Source organism: Hyla sarda, chromosome 1 (genome assembly GCF_029499605.1).
Source record: "Hyla sarda isolate aHylSar1 chromosome 1, aHylSar1.hap1, whole genome shotgun sequence".
In the NCBI taxonomy this organism is placed as follows: Eukaryota; Metazoa; Chordata; class Amphibia; order Anura; family Hylidae; genus Hyla; species Hyla sarda.
Genome location: NC_079189.1, coordinates 189,359,780 through 189,374,761, shown reverse-complemented (window position 1 = coordinate 189,374,761; position 14,982 = coordinate 189,359,780). Strand labels below are relative to the sequence as shown.

General features: G+C 43.1%; 1 protein-coding gene across 3 annotated transcripts in view; it reads left to right on the top strand.

The window, feature by feature from the left end:
* Positions 1 to 1,514: 1,514 nt before the first annotated feature.
* The window catches only part of NPNT (nephronectin), a 133,690-nt gene continuing 120,222 nt past the window's right edge, over positions 1,515 to 14,982 (top strand). For 2 of the 3 annotated variants that reach the window (XM_056566068.1, XM_056566048.1), the window contains exon 1: positions 1,515 to 1,776. In XM_056566068.1, coding sequence (XP_056422043.1) covers positions 1,706 to 1,776 — 71 coding nt within the window. In that variant the 5' untranslated portion in view covers positions 1,515 to 1,705. The remainder of the gene's footprint in view (positions 1,777 to 14,982) is intronic. The other variant, XM_056566059.1, reaches the window with a different exon arrangement.

Here is a 14,982-nt window from a genome sequence, read left to right as displayed (position 1 = left end):
AACCAGTGATCAACATAGAAGATCAGTGTGTGCAGTGTTATAGGTCCCTATGGGACCTATAACACTGCAAAAAAAAAGTGGGAAAAAAAAGTGAATAAAGATCATTTAACTCCTCCCCTATTAAAAGTTTGAATCACCCCCCTTTTCCAATAAAAAAAAAAACACAGTGTAAATAAAAATAAAAATAAACATATGTGGTATCACCGCGTGCGGAAATGTCTGAATTATAAAAATATATCATTAATTAAACCGCTCGGTCAATGGCGTGCGCGCAAAAAAATTCCAAAGTCCAAAATAGTGCATTTTTGGTCACTTTTTATATCATTTAAAAATGAATAAAAAGTGATCAATAAGTCCTATCAATGCAAAAATGGTACCGTTAAAAACTTCAGATCACGGCGCAAAAAATGAGCGCTCATACCGCCCCATACACGGAAAAATAAAAAAGTTATAGGGGTCAGAAGATGACAATTTTAAACGTATTAATTTTCCTGCATGTAGTTATGATTTTTTCCAGAAGTCCGACAAAATCAAACCTATATAAGTAGGGTATCATTTTAATCGTATGGACCTACAGAATACATATCAGGTGTCATTTTTACCGAAAAATGTACTACATAGAAACGGAAGCCCCCAAAAGTTACAAAACAGCGTTTTTTTTTTCAATTTTGTCGCACAATTTTTTTTCCCGCTTCACCATAGATTTTTGGGCAAAATGACTGACGTCATTACAAATTAGAATTGGTGGCGCAAAAAATAAGCCATCATATGGATTTTTAGGTGTAAATTTGAAAGAGTTATGATTTTTTAAAGGCAAGGAGCAAAAAACGAAAATGCAAAAACGGAAAAACCTCCGGTCCTTAAGGGGTTAAGCACACCAGAGGTCAGCTATGGGACTCCATAGGTCAAAGGATGGGATATTGGATGTAACATTTATGGGGTTATCCAGGTTTTGAGAAACAGAGATAATTTCTTCCAAACACAACACTACACCTGTCCTCAGGTTGTGAGTGGTATTACCACTTGGCTCCATTCACTTCAGTGGAACTGAACTGCAATACCATACACAGCCTGAGGACATGTGTGGTGCTGTTTTTTAGGGTATATTTTCTCACACACACACACAGGATCAACTGCGGACTTGAAGTTGTAAAATCATCTGCAGTTGCGGATCCGCATGGCAATTCCTATATATTTTCTACAGCTTTTTACCCCTTTAAAAAAATGCCTCATGCAACTACTGAAAATAACCGCACCTGTGTGGATTAGGCCTTATAAAGCTCACGCACCTACCACCACCCAGCTTATCCAGGCTCCTGAATGGTAGAACACCCTTATCCTTCAGCCATACACAAGCCTGTCCATATTACTATAGAGCTATATAACCTATTGGGAAAAGCTAGGTGACAACCTATAGGAGCTCCACTGAAGGTATAGGGGAGAAGCCCGGCGTGCAGGCAGTGTGAGGGGCACCGGGGGGCACGGCGGAGATGAGGAGGAGGGTGAGGAGAGGCGCAGGTGACGTGCTCTGGCACTGAGGGTGTGGAGTGCTGCTCGGGCGGCTCCTCCTCACACACAGCCCGGGGAGGGAGCGGAGCGGCCAAGTGTCAGAGTACTGCTCCCTGCAGGGAACCACAGGACACACACGGCGGCTGCCACAGGACGCCAGGCTCCTCCACCTGCACACCTGGCGAGCCCGGCCACCATGGAACTAGCTGTAAAGTTCTTCATCGCCTGCTCCCTGTACGTGACTGCTGCCGGGGACTATGACAGGAGGTAAGAACTACAACTCCAAGCATATCCTTCCCGCTATGACATGACCTTGGTCTGCGGAGCCCTTCTGGTTGGTGGCACCTCCGTCTGGCGGGTGGGAGCTAAAGTTTAAAGGACTTGGTCATTCAACTATCTCCAGCACAAGAGGGTAGATAGCCTTCACAGATAGATAGATAGGTCTCAGGTAGATAGATAGATAGGTCTCAGGTAAATAGATAGATAGGTCTCAGGTAAATAGATAGATAGGTCTCAGGTAAATAGATAGATAGGTCTCAGGTAAATAGATAGATAGATAGATAGATAGATAGGTCTCAGGTAAATAGATAGATAGGTCTCAGGTAAATAGATAGATAGATAGATAGATAGATAGATAGATAGATAGATAGGTCTCAGGTAAATAGATAGATAGATAGATAGATAGATAGGTCTCAGGTAGATAGATAGATAGGTCTCAGGTAGATAGATAGATAGATAGGTCTCAGGTAGATAGATAGATAGATAGGTCTCAGGTAAATAGATAGATAGGTCTCAGGTAAATAGATAGATAGGTCTCAGGTAAATAGATAGATAGGTCTCAGGTAAATAGATAGATAGGTCTCAGGTAAATAGATAGATAGGTCTCAGGTAAATAGATAGATAGGTCTCAGGTAAATAGATAGATAGGTCTCAGGTAAATAGATAGATAGGTCTCAGGTAAATAGATAGATAGATAGATAGATAGATAGATAGGTCTCAGGTAGATAGATAGATAGATAGATAGATAGGTCTCAGGTAAATAGATAGAAAGATAGATAGGTCTCAGGTAAATAGATAGATAGGTCTGAGGTAGATAGATAGAAAGATAGACAGATCTGAGGTAGAAATATAAGATAAATAGCTATAGATGATAAATAAATGATAGATATCGGATGGATCATGTGACATAATAGAAGATAGCTGGAATACAGTAATGGTGATGACTGGATTGTTCTGCGTCTCTTGGACCTTGTTCTGGAATCACTTTGGATACTATTTGGACTGGACTAAAATCCTTCATATTCACCTATTATAGCAGAAATGATCCGAGAACTTCCCATCTAGGGCATGGGAACGTGCGCCACTTTCAGAATGACTTGCTATAGAACAGTGTTTCCCAAGCAGTGTGCCTCCAGCTGTTGCAAAACTACAACTCCCAGCATGTCTGGACAGCCTTCGGCAAAACGTACACAACATGTTATTTTTTACAAAAAAACTGATACGGGAACCGTATTGCAAAAACGTATTGCAAAAACAAGATGTGAATGAAAACGTTTTTGCAATACAGTTCCTGTATCAGGTTTTTGATGGATTCCTCAAAACCTGACTAAACTGTATCAAAACGTGTATACAAATTTTTATCTGTATACGGTTTGAAAAATGATGTCCGGCTGCATCCGTTTTTTAAGAAAAAAAAAACTATACGTTTTTAACTTTTCACTCCATTATGAATAAAGTTTCACTTGTTTGATTGAAATTCCCTGTGCAAAGTCAAAAACCGTATGGTGAAAATCGTATGGAACCGTATGCACATACGGTTCTGTAAAGTTCCCATTGACTCCCATGTTAAAAAAAAAACCGTATACGGTTTAATACAGTTTTTCACCCGGACCAAAAACCGTGATAGACTACGGTTTTGGGTACGGGAAAAAAACTGACAAAACCGTGCAGGAGGCAAAACGGACACAACCTGATGCATCTTTTGGCATACGGTTTCCAATGGAGAGTCAATGCATACGGTTTTCAATACGGTTCCATACGTTTTCCACATTGAAAACCTATATGGGAACTGTATTGCAAAAACGTGGTGTGAATGCACCCTAAGGCTGGGTTCACACCACGTTTTGTAACTACGGTTCCCGTATACGGCTGGGAGGAGGGGGGGGGGCGGGGCTTAATCGCTGCGCCCGCACTCAGCTGTATTCGGGAACCGTATTTATTGCATGTCTATGAGCCGATCGGAGTGAACCGCAGCCTCCGGTCGGCTTCGTTTTCGGCCGTATGCGGTTTCCCGACCACAGGCAAAAACACGGTCGACCACGTTTTTGCCTGCAGTCGGGAAACCGCATACGGCTGAAAACAAAGCCGACCGGAGGCTGCGGTTCACTCCGGCCGGCTCATAGATATGCATTAAATACGGTTCCCGAATACGGCTGAGTGCGGGCGCCGCGATTAAGCCTCGCCAGCCGTATACGGGAACCGTAGTTACAAAACGTGGCGTGAATGCACCTTAATACGTTTTTCCCCATTATGGTGCATACGGTTTTGAATGGGAAGTCTATGGGCACGGTTTTCTGTATGGTTGCATACGGTTTAGTTTTTTTTTTAATGAAACCGTATAGCAAAATCGTGGCGTGAACCCACCCTTAGAAAGTTTAGCAGCGGTGTTGTGAGCCAAGTGCTGATTTTGACCAAAATACTGTGTGTGAACCCAACCTTAGAATAGATACTGGATCATCCAGCTGATCTGCAGGAAAGTCTATCCTTGCACCAAGTTTTCTAAACTCATTTGTAGCCAAGAGATCATGGCAGCTTTGTTTTCCCCACAGTGTATGAGGAAGAGGGAGAAAGTCTCTGGAGCCGCCTTCTTCATCAGCTAGAACAGCTGCACAGTGTCCAGGATACTTGGACACTATACTATAGGACAGTGGTCTCCAACCTGCGGACCTCCAGATGTTGCAAAACTACAACTCCCAGCATGCCCGGACAGCCGTTGGCTGTCCGGGCATGCTGGGAGTTGTAGTTTTGCGACATCTGGAGGTCCGCATGTTGAAGACCACTGCTATAGGACATGATCCCAGAAAAGAGATCACAACTACTATGAGAAGCGGGCAGCGTGTAGTGAAGGTAGATAAGTCTGTGGGTGATAGGTGCGTCTGAGCAGGTCAGCCTGGCAGATGTGCATGTGGAATGAGGCGTGCAGATGTGTTGACAGATAGGACACCTGCATTAGAAATAACTAACTCCTCCACCATGGATTCCTAGGAGTTTGCTTAGTCCTCACTCTACTTCACGTCTGTTTTGTTTCGCCGGGCTTAGCTGACAGCATTCTAGTCTCCTATTCATAGAAGCAATTATTACTACTGTTGGCAATAAAGCGCAACTGCGGCTGCCAGCTAATGTTTGGCAGCAGCTAGAAGAAAGTAGAAAATGTATGGTTGTTGTGGTTACTTTGTATGTGCACCCTTGCTTGTAGCTACACCTTATCATTAAAGTATAACTCTGTCCAAATGAGAAAGGCGAGGGTTAACTGCAGTTAAAGGGGTACTCCACTGGAAAACATTTATTTATTTATTTATTTTTCAATCAACTGTTACCAGAAAGTTAAACAGATTTGTAAATGACTTCTATTTAAAAATCTTAATCCTTTCAGTACTTATAAGCTGCTATATTCTCCACAGGAAGTTCTTTTTTTTTTTACATTTCCTTTCTGTCTGACCACAGTGCTCTCTCTGCTGACACCTCTGTCCATTTTTAGGAACTGTTCAGAGTACAAGCAAATCCCCATAGCAAACCTCTCCTGTTCTGGACAGTTGCTAAAATGGATTGAGGTGTCAGCAGTGGTCAGACAAAAAGGAAATTCAAAAAGAAAAGAACTTCCTGTGGGGAACATAGCTGCTGATGAGCACTGAAAGGATTAAGATTTTTTTTAATAGAAGTAATTTACAAATCTGTTTAACTTTCTGGCACCAGTTGATAAAAGAAAAAATGGTTTCCAGTGGAGTACCCCTTTAAAGGAGAAATCCATCCTGAGCTGCTCTTCTGACATACCATGGAGTAGGCCATCGAGCTCGGAGCTCGTTTCCATAGTGTGTCCAGACTTGTTCAGCACTGACCTGTCACTGAGAGTCTATGACACAACAATCTGAGCAAAGTGTCATTCACAACAGTGGGGGTGTGCTTGAATGGTTTCAGTAAGAGGCTCTGATATATGCCAAATCAGAAGATCATCTTTGCCGTGTTTCCCTTTAAAGGGTTTTTAGTCATAAATCCAATACATTTTATTAACGATTTGTGGGGGTACTGTTTAACCCTTACACCGACACACAGTATTGATGAAAGGGCCACTGCCAACAGCCGCATCACCATAATTCTAGGAATCAATGGGGGTTCAGGGAGACAACCCTTCATTTAACATTTTAACATGCCTGTAGCCTACTTTGTTTTTTATAAAGTAATGAAATATAATAAAAACAGAGTGTATATAAACTTTTCAATATTATATCCCAAAGTTGTGATGGATCACCTATCCACAGGTGATAGATGGGTATCCGACCACTGGGATTCTCACCAATAACAAGAATGAAGGTCCTTTGTCACCAAATTGAAGAAAGTGGCAGCACACATGCTTGACCCCCAATCCACTCACTCATTATGGGACTTCCGGTGTTAGCCAAAAACTTTACTCCGTTCTTGTAATCAGTGGGGGTCCCAGTGGTAAGACCCCCACCAATAAGATTCTGATCAACCTATCCTACAGTTACAATCCTGGAATAACTCTTGAAAAATGTTTATTTCATTTCACATATTCTTCCAAGTGATATTCACAGGACTCCTGGAAGCTAAGATCTGATCTGGTGTTTGTAGATTCCTGATCTTTATCTCTCAATCTGCCTGACATGAAAGAAACAATCGTTTGGATTACCCGGACTAACCAAACAGTGTTTCCTCTAACCTTGTGGAGACATAGTTTTGCTAATAATTGTGACTACTTGCTCCTTCATGTAATTTCTTTAGAGCCAGGAGCTAGTACCACATCTGTAAAGATCTTCTATGAGATCTCCCAGATATCATGGCCCTTGTCAATGTGACCTAGGATGAGGGGAGAGAGGTTCTGTCAGCCCTAGCCAAACCTGGAGTTTCCTAGGAGCCAGAGAATATATGGGCTTATGTTATGTATGCAAAATGTGCAGATACAGTATATCAGCATATTGTTATCTTATTATTTTCTGGGGATATTGACTGGTGTGCCAAACACTTGATGGTATGGGCTCCACTTGTAGATCCTTATACCTACCTCCTAAAAGTGATAGCTGCCATCCACCTTGTGCCAAGCACTGGCATATTTTTCTGTGTCTTTTTTGAACATTCTAAAGTTGATGAAACCATAATGAAATAATTACGGCAGGTAGCACTGGTATACTCTTTGAAGAATGCACACAGATATAAAGGATACATTTGTTAGGGAGCCCTATGTCTGGCCACGGAACACAGTCTGAGCAATGAGCTACTCAGTTTGCCTTGGCTTAGGATATTGTTACAGTATTCATCCGTAATAAGGACAATATATTGTTTGCTATCAGTCAAGTGTAAACCCAGAAAACGGAAATTAGCGTAATATGATGGAACACTGATTTTCACCAGATAGCAAGTACTTTCTTTTAGTAACAGTATCACATTCAGTTGGACGTTCAGAAATTGTAGGTAGTAAGTCTATAAAAAGAATAGGAAAGTTGTGATCCGAAATACAAGACATGAAAAACCTGGTCTGAAAATTACAATATAAACTATGTATCCCAACTGTGTAGTTAAAGTAACAATGAGGTACTATATTGTACTCATTGAGATGGAGTCAGGTATACCGGTAATATAAGTCACAATTGCTCAAAACCATACACCATTTGTAATGACATATTGCTGATACTGTTAAATAATAATAATGTGACTCATCAGGAATACTTATTCATCTAAAACAAGTTCATTCAGGGGACAGCAAGCCTGACAATGAGCCAAGGAGCCACAGTGACATGGCCTTCAGTCCATCATTCTGCACACCCATCTAGCTTCCTTCCTGCACCTGGCTTCTACCTTGTCTGTTTTCCAGCCAAGGTGAACCACTGGCTTCTGTTGGGCTTTGCTTTAGATCACAAGTTATTTTTACATATGCTTTACAGTGGTTCTCTCTGCTGGGTGTTTACGTTGGCTTTAATTTCTTGAACTGGGCCAATAAAAAAATGAAGGATATCCAGTGGATGAGCTCTGACAGCACAATAATAGGTATTGACTGAAAAGACAAAAAATAGATCACATAAATACAGTGACAAAACTTTCTCATACACAGCTATAAATATAGGGGTTGATTTGGGACAATCTGGAAGTCTCCATTGTCAGTATATTTAATGGATATAACCCCTTCCCCAATCCTGAGAATGGCTGTCACCTAAACTGGGTAGGTAGATGCAAGTGGGCTGTGGGGCAGTGATAAAGAGGACATGTCCTGGACTTACCTGGGCTCTTGCCATTTATGGGAATGCCCTCTGAGCACTTAAGCCTTATCTGCATAATAACAAAAAGGCTTATATCTCAGCCATGGAAAGGACTATAGAAATAAAGAAGGTATATCTGGAATCCAGACCACTAGCCCTAGCTGACTTTAACCTGTTAAGGACATAGGGGGAGATTTATCAAAATCTGCCCAGAGGAAAAATTTGCTGAGTTGCCCATAGCAACCAATCAGATCGCTTCTTTCACTTTTAACAAGGCCTCTGCAAAATGAAAGAAGCGATCTGATTGGTTGCTATGGGCAACTCAGCAACTTTTCCTCTGGACCGGTTTTGATAAATCTCCCCCATTGTGTGTACAGGTGTGCCCTTGTGTCCTGATACTTCAGGACCAAGGGCATACCTGTACGCCCTGATGCCTTAAGCCGCTTAACCTCTTAAGGACGCAGGGCGTATGGATACGCCCTGCATCCCGAGTCCTTAAGGACGCAGGGCGTATCCATACGCCCGTGGGAATTCCGGTCCCCACCGCTAGCCGGTTGGGGACCGGAGCCGGATGCCTGCTGAAATCGTTCAGCAGGCATCCCGGCATATCGCCCAGGGGGGTCATTATGCCCACCCATGTCGGCAATCGCCGCAGATCGCTGGACAATTCAGTCCAGCGATCTGCGGCAATTCCGGGTCAATCGGGTCTCCAGTGACCCGGTGACCCGGAATTACTGGCTGTTCGGGGCCGTCTCTGACGGCCCCGAACAGCCAGAGCCTGCAGGGGTGAGGTGGCACTGGTGCCACCTCACGATCGCCCTGATTGGTCGGCTGGATTACCGGCCGACCAATCAGGGCGCCTGCTGCGGGTGTCACTCCCGCACCCGCTCCGCTCCTCTTCCGGAGGACGTGAGCGGGTGCGGGAAGACGACCCCGGGTGCTGGGGACCCCGATCCCTGGCGTCCAAAAAGGGCATGCTGGGAGCTGTAGTTATGCAACAGCAGGAGGCAGACCACCACAACTCCCAGCATTCCCTTATGGGCATGCTGGGACTTATGGTTTTGCAACAGCTGGAGGCACATTTTTTCTATGGAAAAGTGTACCTTCAGCTGTTGTATAACTACAACTCCCAGCTTGCACAAACAGCTAAAGTGCATGCTGGGAGTTGTAGTGGTGCATCTGCTGGTTGCATAACTACAACTCCCAGCATGCCTGTTGGCTGTCGGTGACTGCTGAGAGTTGTAGTTTTGCAACAGCTGAAGGCACACTGGTTGTGAAACTTAGAGTTTTTTTTTTACCTAACTCAGTGTTTCACGACCGGTGTGCCTCCAGCTGTTGCAAACTACAACTCCCAGCAGTCACCTTACACCATGCACCGTACATGCTGGGAGTTGTAGTTTTGCAACAGCTGGAGGCACACTGGTTTTGAAACACTGAGTAAGGTCACAAACTCCGTGATACATAACCAGTGTGCCTACAGCTGTTGCAAAACTAAAACTCTCAGCCTATACAGTCTGTCAGCGCATGCTGGGAGTTGTAGTTTTGCAACAGCTGGATGTCCCCCCCAATGTGAATGTACAGGGTACACTCACATGGGCGGAGGCTTACAGTAAGTATCGGGCTGCAAGTTTGAGCTGCAGCAAATTTTCTGCAACAGCTCAAACTGCCAGCGAGAAACTACTGTGAACCCCCGCCCGTGCGACTGTACCCTAAAAACACTACACTACACTAACAAAAAATAAAATAAAAAGTAAAAAACACTACATATACACATATCCCTACACAGCCCCCCTCCCCTCCCCAATAAAAATGAAAAACGTCTGGTACGCCACGGTTTCCAAAACGGAGCCTCCAGCTGTTGCAAAAAAAGAACTCCCAGTATTGTCGGACAGCCGTTGACTGTCCAGGCACCCTGTTTGGGAATCACTGGCGTAGAATACCCCTATGTCCACCCCTATGCAATCCCTAATTTAGGCCTCAAATGCGCATGGCGCTCTCACTTTGGAGCCCTGTCGTATTTCAAGGCAACAGTTAAGGGTCACATATGGGGTATCGCCGTACTCGGGAGAAATTGTGTTACAAATTTTGGGGAGTATTTTCTGCTTTTACCCTTTTTAAAAATGTAAAGTTTTTGGGAAAAGAAGCATTTTAGGTAAATTTTTTTTTATTTTTTTTACATATGCAATAGTCGTGAAACGCCTGTGGGGTATTATGGTTCACTTAACCCCTTGTTACATTCCCCAAGGGCTCTAGTTTCCAAAATGGTATGCCATGTGGGGTTATTTTGCGGTTCTGGCACCATAGGGGCTTCCTAAATGCGGCATGCCCCCAGAGCAAAATTTGCTTTCAAAAAGCCAAATGTGACTCCTTCTCTTCTGAGACCTGTAGTGCGCCAACAGAGCACTTTTCACTCCCATATGGGGTGTTTTCTGAATCGGGAGAAATTGGGCTTCAAATTTTGGGGGGTATTTTCTGCTTTAACCCTTTGTATAAATGTAAATTTTTTGGGAAACCAAGCATTTTAGGTAAATTTTTTTATTTTTTTTTACATATGCAAAAGTCGTGAAACACCTGTAGGGTATTAAGGTTCACTTTACCCCTTGTTACGTTCCCCGAGGGGTCTAGTTTCCAAAATGGTATGCCATGTGGGGTTTTTTGGTGTTCTGGCACCATAGGGGCTTCCTAAAGGTGAGATGCCCCCCAAAAACCATTTGACGCTCCTTCCCTTCTGAGCCCTCTACTGCGCCCGCCGAACACTTTACATAGACATATGAAGTATGTGCTTACTCGAGAGAAATTGGGTTTCAAATACAAGTAAAAATTTTCTCCTTTTTACCCCTTGCAAAAATTCAAAAATTGGGTCTACAAGAACATGCGAGTGTAAAAAATGAAGATTGTGAATTTTCTCCTTCACTTTGCTGCTATTCCTGTGAAACCCGTAAAGGGTTAAAACGCTTACTGAATGTCATTTTGAATACTTTCGGGGGTGCAGTTTTTATAATGGGGTCATTTATGGGGTATTTCTAATATGAAGACCCTTCAAATCCACTTCAAACCTGAACTGGTCCCTGAAAAAAAGCGAGTTTCAAAATTTTGTGAAAAATTGGAAAATTGCTGCGGAACTTTGAAGCCCTCTGGTGTCTTCCAAAAGTAAAAAAACTCATCAATTTTATGATGCAAATATAAAGTAGACATATTGTATATGTGAATAAAAAAAAAATGATTTGGAATATCCATTTTCCTTACAAGCAGAGAGCTTCAAAGTTAGAAAAATGCAAAATTTTCAAATATTTCATAAAATTTTGGGATTTTTCACCAAGAAAGGATGCAAGTTACCAAAAAATTTTACCACTACGTTAAAGTAGAATATGTCACGAAAAAACAATCTCGGAATCAGAATGATAACTAAAAGCATTCCAGAGTTATAAATGTTTAAAGTGACAGTGGTCAGATTTGCAAAAAATGGCCGAGTCCTTAAGGTGAAAAAGGGCTCAGTCCTTAAGGGATTAAAGGTCTATTCACACATACAGTATTTTGCGCAGGATTCTGCGATTTGATGCGCAGGATTTCAGTTTACATTGACATCTGCAGCAAAAAAATCCTGCGCATCAAATCTGCCCAGAATACTGTACGTGTGAATAAACCCTTAAGGCGAGTGCAGAAGCTGCGCTTGCTTCAGCGCAGTGAGTGTCGGCTACTTTCAGTATCCAAACACTTACTTCTAATGACAGGAAGCAGCAATCCCACTGCTGCCAAATATTTACCCATTTAGATGGTGATCACAGCATCTAAAATGAAAGTAAAACTTGCAGGTAGCTCGGTAGAGCTCATCGACGCACGCAACATGATCGTAGGGATTGGGTGAGCTAAAATGGAAGTGGAGGATCCCCTAACCGGCCTCTTGCCGCCAATCGCCAATCCGATGATGTAGCCAGGCATAGCATTATACAATGAATGCAATCTAATGATTAAATATAAAAGTACTCTTTGGGGACTTAAAAAGTGTAGAATAAAAAAGTATAAAAAATTATATAAAACCCCTCCCCTAATTACACCCTTATTTTCCCATTTTACAAAAAAAATAAAAAATAATTAACATATTTGGATTCTCAGATCTCGGATGTCTCGTATGAGCTCCAAGTGATTTCAGATCATTCCCCTTTTGCTTGATATCTACTTGGCCAATTCTGGTACACCGCTTCGTTGGAAGATCCATCCTTTTTGGTTTGATCTCATTGGTCCTAATGATCGGATCCCAGCTCCAGGTCTTCCTCCAAGCTAACTTACCTTGGGGGGTTGCCTATGCTGGTCTGGGAGACATTGAAAGCATACCTGAGGGGCTGCCTTAGGTCAACAATTTCTTTCATTAAAAAATCTTCCTTTAGGAGGGAGGAGGAATTGGCACAGAGTTATTCGGTCCTTGAGGCCCGGTATGAGTCTAACTAAGCTGTCTGGCTATCTGAGGGTCATCAGTATATGTTACATCTTCACGAAAAAGCAAATAGGAAATTATTTTTGTTACACTCTGCGCTCCGGCCACAAGCTCCGGCCTTGAGCGCAGTGTCTCTGTTTCCCCGTCTGCCGGCGGGGCTGGGATTCGCATGCGAATCCCAACCCATCACTCCCCACGCTCTACTGCCGCCTCCTCCCCTGTGTCTCAGCTCTGACGCGCACGTCCCTGTCTCCTAGGGCGCGCGTGTGCTGGAGCTCTGAAATTTAAATGGCCAGTGTGCCCATAATTAGTTGTTGCACCTGACACTACATTATAAAGTCCTTGCACCTCCCACACTTCCCTGCCGGATCTTCAGTGCCCCTAGCCTGAGATTAAGTGTTACATATTGCCTGTTTGCCTTATCCGTGTATCCAGACCTTCCCCCTACGATATTTGACTTTGCACCTTTGCCGCCTGTCTTGACTTTCTGCTATGTTTGACTACGCTACTGCCTTATCCTTCGGCACCTCGCCTTGTCCAGCTACCTGTGTGGTCGAGCCATATCAGGGTAGCAACCTGGGTGTTGCCTGCCGCAGCAAGCCCGTCCTGCCTTGCGGCGGGCTCTGGTGAAGGCCAGCGGCACCTTCGACTCCACTCCACGATACGGTCCGAGTCATCAGCCACACAGGTTATAGGATCCACATCCATCTCCGTAACAATTTTTCAACAAACAGTTCTATTTTGAACATGGGAATCAATCCAGTAAATTGCTATCCCATATTGTGTAGCAGAATTCATCAACCTCACTAATACTCAAGCTTAGAGCAGATGGGTCTCTTCTCATAGGTAATGAGGACTTAGCCCTCCGCTTCTCCTCTTTTTACGCTAACTTATATTGTTCCCAGGTTCAGTATGACAAAGCTCAGCTAAATTGGACTAAATCGGCAATTATGCCGTTACTTGAATAGAACTGGCCTACTATGATGTATGGACTTCCGGTGGTGACCGAGTTCAAGTACTTGGGGGTATACATAAATAGGAATTCCTCACTGGATTTGACCACTAATATTCTTTCCCTTCTGCCATATGTACGGAATAAGTTCCATATATGGGGGACGTTGCCACTAATCGTCTCTGGCCACATTAACCTTATTAAGCTCATTATTTTGCCTAAGTGCCTATTTGCTTTAGAGCATGCCTCCGTCCCGGTTCCTAAATCCTTTTTTAACTCGCTACAATCTCTTTTGTCCCCTTTTATTTGGGGTCCCAATAGACCTAAAATTCCCTCTCTACCTGACTTCTTCTTATATTATCTGGCTGGTCAGCTTCGTTATATTCGACACTGGGTTCTGGATGACCTGATGCCGGACGCCGAACAGTCCCTCACCTGTCCCGGCAGCTTGTCTTAGAGAGCACCATTATGGGTGGCCGGACCTTCTTGCCCCTCCATAAATTGGCCATTCAGGTTTGGCAGGCAACAAAGTCTATATACAACTATACAGATATACCCTCAGATATGCCGCTGTGACATAATCCGAACTTCACACATCTGGACGGCACTCTTGATCCTATATTTTGGCAGAATGCTGGGGTTCATACTCTAAACCATCAATACACTGATAATGTACTGCGATCATTTGAGCAACTATAATTTGAGATTTTCCTAGTGTTATGACGGAAAATATGAATTTTATTAAAGACAAGAGGCGAGTATTATATGCCATTCTTCCTTTACTAGGTCAGAATAGCAGCAAACAAATGGTTAATAAATAGAAAGAAAAAACATCACAGGTGATAACAGGTGTGCTAATGCATGAAGCACCAATCAGACAGCAGGGCAGATGATATAAGGCAGTAAAGGTCTTCCATATCCCTCTTTCTTTGATGCGGATTTGACCAGGAGATGAGAAGTCTTTCCCGCTGTGCCAAAGTGATTCTGAAACAGGGTAACAATCTTAACCGGTAAATGATCTCAACTGGGAACAGGAAAACTGCAGACGAACTGTTCTTAGGGTGAAGATCCTGCGAAGATCCTTCTACGAAACTAAGGAGAAACACAAACAGAAAAATCATAACAGGGTGGGTCCTGCAGGGAGGGATAATACTCGCCTCTTGTCTTTAACAAAATCCATATTTTCCGTCATAACACTAGGAAAATCTCATTTTATGGCAAGACAAGAGGCTCATATTATATGCCAGTTTAAAGCTTACAATACAAGATAATAAACTGCATAATAAACATATATTTACATAACGACACTACTGGCTATATGAAATTCAGGACGGAAATAAAAGGTTCTAAAGGTAGATTCTGAAGACCAATCAGCGGTTTTCAGAATGTCAGAAAGAGAAACTCCCGCTTGATAAGCCTTAGAAGACATAGCTCCTCTAACCGAATGGCCACCGAATTGAGAAATATCAATACCCGCAAGTTGCATGGTATTTTTGACCCATCTAGCCAAAGAGGGCGAAGATACAGGGAGAAAAGGTTTACAGTATGAGATGAGTAGTTGAGATGAGTTGGGGGACCTGAAAGGGAGAGTTTTTGCCTCATAA